Source organism: Limulus polyphemus, unplaced genomic scaffold (genome assembly GCF_000517525.1).
Source record: "Limulus polyphemus unplaced genomic scaffold, Limulus_polyphemus-2.1.2 Scaffold7045, whole genome shotgun sequence".
Taxonomy (NCBI): domain Eukaryota; kingdom Metazoa; phylum Arthropoda; class Merostomata; order Xiphosura; family Limulidae; genus Limulus; species Limulus polyphemus.
The window spans coordinates 24,706-34,415 of record NW_013672655.1 but is presented as its reverse complement, the minus strand read 5'-3'; the positions used below and the strand labels follow the sequence as shown (position 1 = coordinate 34,415).

Here is a 9,710-nt window from a genome sequence, read left to right as displayed (position 1 = left end):
GCAAAGACAGTAACATATGCAAAAACCATTTAATGTAATCACAAAATAAAAGTCCATACATATGAGAGAACATAATATATTATAATGTGAATATTAATGCTTATTATAATAAAAGCAACAGCATGAAAGCTGCAAGTATTTATCTAATAACACATGTGCCACCTTATCACTTTTTTGAGCATTAGCTTTAAGAAATAACTTTTCAAGACACTTTCAATTAACCATCATTCACTTACAATAACATTTTCCATGAAGCTAGAAAATGAGAACAGAAACAGTTCAAAACAAAAAATTAATTTTTTGTTCATCCTGTACTGCTGTGCAAAGTACTACTCCAACATAACACCTTTCACAAAATCTTAAAGCAATACATGTATAAAGTGTGTACAGCAACAAATATCTAAACTTGTATGGTATTAAAATAATTTGTAGATATGTTCAAAGTCACTTTATTAAAATTTTCTCTCTTTACATATTAATACATTTTTGTAGTAGTCTTTGCTTAGTATAGTGATCAGAACATAATGTTTTAAAAACCTAAAAAAAAAAAAGAGTAATGAAATACTTATATCAATTTGGAAAGCTTTTACTAGAATGAAAACAAAGAAAGAAAAATTGACAAAACTAATCTAACATGGGAAATATGTTTAAAAAAAAAGGACTATAATACTATATCATATAGACTTTGGTATGAAAAACTTTTTATATAATTATTAATAAAAAAAAATATGATTCTAAAAAAAATATTTCAAAATTACAAAATATTTGTTTGCTAGACAAAAACAATGTTACATGGTTCATCAAAAGAACCAAGGAACTGTAGCATTCTATACTTTGTACTTTAACTAGTGCTTTATAAAAAAAAGGATAAAAATTCAAGTAAATAAACTAAACTGCAATTTTTTTCCAAAATACTGAGAATGAAATAAATTATTCTAATTATTTAAGTGGTTATTACTTGTATATTTCAATATTGGTAAATCTGAAAAAATAACAACAAACTAAAAAAATAATATGAATGTTATCCTTAAGTTATGTTTTTGTAATGTGGGTAACATTAAATTACAATGGAAATTCTTAAAAACGGGTCATCGCCACATTCATATATTTAATCCAAAAAATTTTAATGTAATTGTTCTTCAGATATATTACACAACACATTAACAATTTCACCTGTTTCTGTTGCTTATTACTGAATTATATATTATATGTTAATTCTGTAATGAAGTATTTAATATGAAATAACACTAAAAACTTTCTAAAGTATTTGTAAAATAAATATAATCTGACTGATTTAATTACATGCTATCTCACTTACAAATAGCTGTCTAATACAAAAAAAAAGACAGAAAACACTTGAAGTGTAATATGACTGTAAAATCAGATATAAAAAAGACACAAGCAAAACATCTTAATATAGCAGAAATAACATCAACTTTAACAATATATAAGAAATACTTCAACATGGCAATAAACATTTAATTTTTAAATTTAAACAAAAGCATTGGCTTGCTAGCAAAATATACCACAATAATTGTTATCACAGCATTCTAAGTCTCACACATATTCCTTTACCTAGTAATAGAAAAAGCACATATTTACTTCCCTTTAATAACATACATAAATATGTGTAGTGTTGACTCGTACACAAATTTTAAACAAACTAGATGCACACATGAATAATGAATATGCAAGGTATATGTATTACAAGTATATCATAGCACCACATTTCAAGTTCTTATATTTATACTTTTTTAAAGTTTTTCATTGTTATGAATCTTTCTGCTCTTAAATACAAGTAGAAACAGAACTTGAACAATAGTTTCCATACAAAACTCTTTTAATGGTAAATTAGTTCAGATTCTTCCTAACCTGCCCAAACCTGTTTCACACGCCCACACCTTAAAGCATAATATGTTTTTTAAAGCATTCTTTTATTATTTTAATTAATAGACTAAAAAAAATCTTAAAGATAACATTTGTCACATATTTTATGGAAATTACAGTACTATTGATCTAATCTAAATAATTAAGCATAACAAGATATATGTAGCAAAATGGGTGATATCAATACCTCAACATACAAGATAAATGACCATTTAAATTCTTGTCGAATCTTATAATACAGATGTCTCAGGTTGATTTGCATCGTGTTCACCATGCTGCTTTTCTTTTGTTTTTTTGTCTGGAGGAGAAAGCTTCTCTTCAGATGTCTGCACAACTTCTGTCTTTGATGACTCTTTTATTTCTTCCACTTTATCTGCTAATCCTATTAATTCTTGTACTTCATGCTGAGTGGTTTCTTTAGGTAACAACTCTTTACTTGATGGTGTTTCATCTGCCTTCACTTCATCCATATTACCTTTTCTCTGTCTTACAATATCTTTTTCTGGCTGTTGATTATCTTCAAGTAATACATTTTCTTCCTTGTTTTCAGCACTATCCCCTTCTCCTAATAAGGAATGTTTCTTCCCTGCTTCATCAGTTTTTAATTTTGTAGCCCAAACACGGTCATCAGTTGATTTCTTAGAAGCATCTAAACACATTTGCTTTTGTGGAGTGGCCAGGTCATTCGATATTGTGCTTGGTAGGGAATCAATGATTACAAAACTTTCTAAATCAGGACTAGAACCTTCACTTTTTCTAGTTGACCCTTGAGGTTCCTTTGTTATTTCCTAATATGTTTTTTTTGGAATCAGTTATATTGAAGTAAATAGAAATAAAGAACTAAAATAGCACCTACTACTATGAAAAGCAGTTTTGGAACAATTTACTTCTTCATTTAATTTTAACTTTCAAAATACATTCAATACATAGAAAAATAATTTCATTAAAAGTTAAGAACTCTGGAGTGCATCTGCACCACAACTTACTATAAACGTTATATTTATCAAAAAATTAAAATTTTTAAATTTGTTCTCTGAGGCAAAATTGCTTTATGAGAGTTAGAGTTTAAAAGAAATGTAGGATATGCAACAGCAAAAACTGAGTATCAGATAAAGTTTAAATGTTATGGAGCCTTACTACATCTGAACATTCTCACTGAGATCTTAAAAACTTTGTGGTACATGTACATGATTGAGAATGAGTATAGTTTTTCTTCAATTTGAAATGATAGCTAGATAACCTCACAAATAAATTCTCCAAACAAGATAATCTCACAAATAAATTATAAAAGCAAATGTTATTATACTGGTAAGATTGTAATTTGAAATTATTATCAAAAATTAATAAACCTTAAGTATAACTAATCAGACAAAACTTATCATTTACATAAAAAAATGTCCAGAGGAAACTAAACTAATTCTGATAAACATACCTATTTTCATTTTCAAGTTTAAAAAAAGTGACTAAGAACAGACAAAAAAGCTTTAAAGAATTTCTCACCTTACACTAAAGTCCCTATGAAAATAACATTGAGTTTCATAGGAAAAATGCCGTGAAACATTTTCTACTCTGACTACATTACTACAAGCAACAGTGAAAGGTGTCATGACTTACAAGACTGAAGTGTCTGGCCTCTGTATATGTTGTAGTGGGAAATCTTGCACCCTATCACATTATTTGTTGGCAGTTAATTCAAACTCATAAAACAAATGTTTGATGGAAGAAGGGACCATGGTTTAAAACAACTATTGTATCAAAGAAAAGTCCAAAATAAACAAACACCTACTTCATGTGATAGTATAATAAAAATAAAAACTAGTTGAAACTATCACATAACTACACTGAGAGCAGGAACTGTCACATAACTACAATAAGAACTGTAAATATCACACAGCTACGAAATTGATATTCTGAAAATTATTATCACCACTAAGCTATACTTAAAGCTGTAAATTATAAATCATCATGCATTTATACAAAAAACTAAAAATGTCACAGTGATATTCTATATGATAAAACTATCATACTGACCTATATTACTCGGACCTCGTATAGAAATAGTAATATTTGAAGTCATCAGTAAGAGATACAACACATTCAGTGAACTGTTACATTGACAGATAAAACACACTTAGAGAACAGTTCCAGTAAGAAATAGAATGTGTCCACAGAACTCTTACAGTGAGAGATACACATAAATTAAGACACAAATGCTGGGACCTGACACATTGAACTATACAGAAACAAGAATGTAATTATTAATAAGAACTTCAGAGTGAAAGTAAAGCAAAGTGTATAATAATATGCCAGCTATATCCAGTGCTGAAGTGGTCTTTCATCCATTACACAGTTTTTCAGACATAGTAGTGGTTGAGATGTTATTTATATTATCAAACTGCTTGATAGAAACTGTTAAAGTGTAAAATGGACTAAACTGCTTAAGTGTAATTTTTATCAATTTCATTTATGTCACAACACATAAGAATTAAGGTAAGGAGTTTTGAATATTATATTATTTATTTTAACACCTTATATATTATTCATTATTACTTTCTTGAATTAACCTGCTCATTATTCAGAAGAACTGGATAAACAGTAAGCTAGTCTTAAAATTGAGATGCAAGTACTTGGTACTTGTATATGGCCCAAAATATGAATAAAACTTACCTGTGTGACCTTAGACTCTACAACGTCTTTACCAGCTGTCTCACTGCTTTTCTTCTCCCCACCTTCTGGATAGGACAACCTTGCATCTAGCTCTGTTGACGATGTATCTTTAGACAGAGTTACTGTTTCATTTCCTGCTGTTAGGGTTTCTTCAGTCTGAGATTTGATAGATATTTCATCAAGAGAGAAATTTTTTTCAGTATCACAACTTGGATCTATTTTCACCTGGTCAGAAACATTCCCATTTGAAGCTGGTGTTTGGCCACCTTTATCAACAGGCTTTCCAGAAACTGGAATTTCTTTAGTGTCTACAGTAGTTATTTTTTTAATATCTTCACTAGTTGTTGTTTTCGTAATTGGTGCTTCGGTAGTTTGCACACTGCCAGATATATCATTACATGGAATTTTCTTGTCAGTTTGTACTAGTGTAAGTTTCTCAGGAACTGTAATTCCAGTTGGTTCTTTAGGAGTTTGTGCCAGATCAAATTGATCAGATGTTATCTGACTATGTTCAGTAGATAGATCAGATTTCCTCACTGGTATCTGACTAACTTCAACTGAAGTTATTCCAGGGTCTGGAAGTTCTGAAATTCTCCCAGGTGGCATTATCTGGCTAGATTCTTCATCAGAATGAACCTCTTTGTAAGTAAGTATTTTGTTAACTTCACCAAAGGCTTTCTCAGAGAGATGAATTTCAACATCATTTTTATCAGCTATTAGATTAGATTCCATAGAAGAGCATAGTTCCCCTTTTAATTCTTTTTCAACTACATCAGGATACTTCCCTGTAACAGAAGACTCTGTGAGTGTTTCAGCAATTGGTACTTTATCACATGCTTGAGTGGATATAATGTTTTCTTCAACTTGAACTCTCAAAGTTCCATCACGAATTTCAATAGTATCTGAAGCTTTTTTTGGTTCTTCAGTTGTTGATAATTTACCAGGTTCTTCAGAAAAAGGCTTGCTGTTAACCTCAAGCATCTCTTCAGAAGATGGCACCTTGGTCAATACCTCAGTAGTTGATACTATGCCAGATTCTACTTTAACTCCAACATTTTCATCAAATAATTTTTTACTATTTTCACCAGGGGTTTCCTTTAAACCTTCACTAGTTTCTTTAGTAGCTGATACTTGGCCAAGTTTTACTAAGACAGAAAATTTCTCATCACTTGATGCTTGAGGGGTTGTCTCTAAAATAGGAACAATGGATAAACTTTCAGGATGATGAACATTATCAGCTTGGTCACTTGATTCAGTTGGTTCTTTAGAATCTATTACTTGCTCGCTTTCTTTTAGAGCTAATGTTTCAGAAACATCTTGTGAAGATAACAGCACATCAGATTTCTGTATTACAATTTCTGCTCCTTTTAAGTCACTTGACAGTATTTCTTTGCTTTTTTCTATTTCTTCTTGTTCTGGTTCATGTTTATCAGTAGGTTCCACAGAAGCCTCACAAATGTCTTCACTTATTTCCTGCTCTTTGACTAATTCTTCCACACTTTTGTATTTTTCCTCACTAGTTTGTGAAGTTTCTACTTTTGGTAAAACACCCTTTTCAACAGCTTGGCTTGCAGTATCTTCTTCTTCATTCTTATATGTGTAGCAACAAAAAACATAAAATCAATTCAAAACTACAATACAAATACTTGATTTATATAAAAAAAGCATGTTTATTACATAAATATACATCACTTTAAATATTATTACTATTTACATATAAGTGATGTATAAAGTTTAAACAAAATGTTTTTGAGGACTAGTATATGCCAGAAGCTTTTAAATCAAGACTGATTTGTTGAAACAAAAATCCAAAAACTCTTTCAATGAAGACCTACACATACACTTTACAAAATGTCATCCACCTTCTGAATTAAAGTAGGTTTATTTGTTTGGTATATTTGCACAAAGCTACAAAAGAAAAGACATCTGTGCTAGTTGTCTTTAAAAATTTTGAACTTACAGACATGTTGAAAAGCAACTAGTCAAAAGCACCCATCACCATGCACTAACTCTTAAACTACTCTAATCAAACAGTGGGATTTGTACATTACTCTTACAACATACCCACATTCCATAAGTGCAGAGTGAGAGTTTCTTTATGAACATTTTCTTCTTGATACAAGACCTTCATGGACCCTCAGATCCACAACTTGGCTTGCTAACCATCAGGCTAAGCCCAGTTCAATTAAAGTAGGAGAAATTACTTAACAATATAAACATCTTTCTGGATAATCATACCAGAATATAAATTACAAAATTTCCAAAAAATATTTAAGTAAACTTAGATTTATCATACAAGTTTAAATCCATAGGATAAGATATTCAAGTGAGTAGAACAAAAATTAATAATCATGTAGTACTTTTGTTACTGAGACTTGATTTTGAAGCTTTCCTTATATAAAGTTCTTCCCCTATAAATTCAATCAGACTAACAGCAGCACCCAATCATCTGACAAAGTAACGTGCTAACCAACATTAATCAACCATGAAAGTTTTTATATAGTAATAAACATAATAGCAATGCATTTTGTTGAAAACGTACGATGCTAATACTCTATACCCAAAACTAAAAGAAAAAACAAACTTCAGAAGATTTTGAAGCTAATAATAATTTAAACCTTAAAATAGAGGTCAGCTTTCATAAAAAAACATTTATTGAAAGAAAAATAGATTAACCATACTTGAAATATTTTATAAAAAAATAGTGAAAAATAAAAAATACTCCACATGATAAGAAGAGTTTCCTTAAGAATACTTTAGTTTCAGAATGTATGATTATTGATAGCTTTACATGTCTTAAGTTCTCATATGAAATCTCTTACAAGTAGAGAAAGTATAATGAGCATATTATGAAACCTATCATTAGGAATGGGATAAATATTTGATTGAATCAGATATTGTACTATCTGACGAAATCCAATCAGATATTAATTTCACAATGTATCAGATAGTCAGGTAGCATTTCCATTAATAGTTCATCTGACAATATTATGCAGGCAAATACTTGTAGTGCATCACACATGATAGATATTGCATCATCTAGCCCATTGGTGCTTTCTACTAGCTTCCAAATATAATAGTGTTTTCCCTGATATTAAAGAGTGGGAGTACTGGTAGTCATGATACAGATAGTCATTATGTAGTTTAAATAAACATCATGTCCATCCATTGTCATCACTATATGACACATATGACAACAAACATAATCCAAACAATAGTATCAGCACTGTCTCATGCAGAACTATACATTCTTATCAAAGTTTAAAAACAATAATGAAGTAACTACTTTAATACTATACTATAGTGAAGTGTAGCTTATTTTCTGAAAATAAAAAAATCCAATCAAATATCAAGAGCCAGATATCTGAAGTCTGACCAAAACTACTATTTGTCACATCCCCACCTAACACTAATTTTGTTTTTAAATTTTTAACTGTTAATAATAATAATAACAATATTTTGAAATACTAGTTAAAATACTGCATTTAATGAAAAATTTTTGTTTCACCAGAGAAGCAAAAGTATTTTGAAGTATCTTTTTTTTACTGCACTGATAAGAAATAAATTAGTCTTCAGTCTTAAACTTCTGTTTATGTTTGTTGTTCTTACAAGAAACAGTTTGATTAATGTTTTCTTTATTTCAAAAAATGAATTTTAAAAGCTGCATTATGTGAAAACAATCCATGCTGTCCAACAAACAATATTAAAGAACATCAAAATAATCCTATCATCTACATGAAATACTTTTATCCTCTCTGAAACACAGTTAATCAATCAACTACAAACCAATCCTACATTCTACATGGCAAACTATTTATCCTTTCTAAACACATAATTAACTACTTAGTTAAAAATAAAACTAAAATTACCTATAATTACACTACATTATCTAAAAGTAGAAACAACATAAAAGAAATTTCAAAAATTACCTGTACTTCATCTTTGAGTGTTTCTTTCAAAGTATCAGGAACTGAAAAAGAAGATTCTTGATTCCTCTCAGAACTATTGCGTACCATTTTAAATATATATATATATCATGCATACTAAAAATATGTAGATCACATTTGGGTAGAACTAAAATTTTAAAATATTTTATTTAAAATACTTTAAATAAAATATTTTATTTAAAAGCTATACTGTGTGGGATGCAAGTAGTTGCATCATCCTTCTTATTTTGGTTTCAAAGACCTGTAATCAGCATACAAATAAATAAATCAATAATCTTTTAACATAACAATGTTTTGGGACAACATGGGACCTATTGGTCCATCTCAGCTGTTCCATCCTCTAAACTAAATTAAATTAACTTTAAAAAAATTTTACAGCCAGCCCTTATAATTCATATACTTATCAAGCTTTCTCTTAAACTCATTTAAATTTACTGCCTCTACAACATCCAAAGGCAACCCACTCCAAAGGGCAACCACCCTGTTAGCAAAATAAAACTGTCTTAGCTGAAGATGACTCCTACCTTCCCAAAGTTTATACTTGTGTCCCCGAGTCCTACTATTCTCACTATTAAATATGAAAAATGATGATGCATTAACACTACCAATTTCCTTACAATCTTAAACATCTCAATCGGATCTCTCCAACTCTTATTTTATCAAGAGAAAACAATTTGAGAGATTTCAGCCTCTCCTCGTATGACAACTCCTCCATCCCAGGCAACATTCTAGTACCATTTCTTTGAATCCTTTCCAACAATTCAATGTTTTTCCTTAGGTAAGAAGCCCAAGACTGAACACAATATTCCAAATATGGCCTAACCAGTGACTTGTACAATGAAATTATAACCTCTTTAGAGTTGTATTCAATATTTGCTACTCCCATATGCATCCACCCTGTGAGTGCAGTGTATAAGTGGTGGAATGCCGGAATGGGTAATGCAAATTTTCCTCTTATTGCAAATGATCTTTAAATTCGATGACGAGGAACCCACTTTGAGACTAATAATGGTTGGAGACGGCTTGAATGGGTAATGAAGCAAAACTTTAATATAAGTTTAACATAACAGCAAATGTACAACGTTTCGACCAGGTTTTGTCATAATCAGGTACAAGTAAGTTACACTGACACTGATATATTGAACAAAACAACCTTACTCTAAACCAACATCCCGGGGTGCCAAGATACCTCTTCTAAGTTTTGCAACA

General features: G+C 30.1%; 1 protein-coding gene across 1 annotated transcript; it reads right to left on the bottom strand.

The window, feature by feature from the left end:
- Positions 1–1,775: 1,775 nt before the first annotated feature.
- Positions 1,776–8,570, bottom strand: LOC106474296 (nucleolar and coiled-body phosphoprotein 1-like). The gene is made up of 3 exons (XM_013934983.2): positions 8,484–8,570; positions 4,555–6,144; positions 1,776–2,675 (listed from the first exon to the last, which is right to left on the bottom strand). Exons 1-3 carry the CDS (start codon positions 8,568–8,570, stop codon positions 2,118–2,120), a joined length of 2,235 nt encoding a protein of 744 aa, XP_013790437.1. The 3' UTR covers positions 1,776–2,117.
- Positions 8,571–9,710: the final 1,140 nt, after the last annotated feature.

Bases quoted from the DNA above. Each gene is read 5' to 3' on its own strand.
- LOC106474296 (XM_013934983.2), bottom strand. From the start codon at position 8,570: ATGGTACGCAATAGTTCTGAGAGGAATCAAGAATCTTCTTTTTCAGTT. The intron at 6,145-8,483 runs GTAATTTTTGAA...TACACATATAAG, and splicing joins CACTCAAAGATGAAGTACAG to AATGAAGAAGAAGATACTGC. The intron at 2,676-4,554 runs GTAAGTTTTATT...AAAACATATTAG, and splicing joins TAGAGTCTAAGGTCACACAG to GAAATAACAAAGGAACCTCA.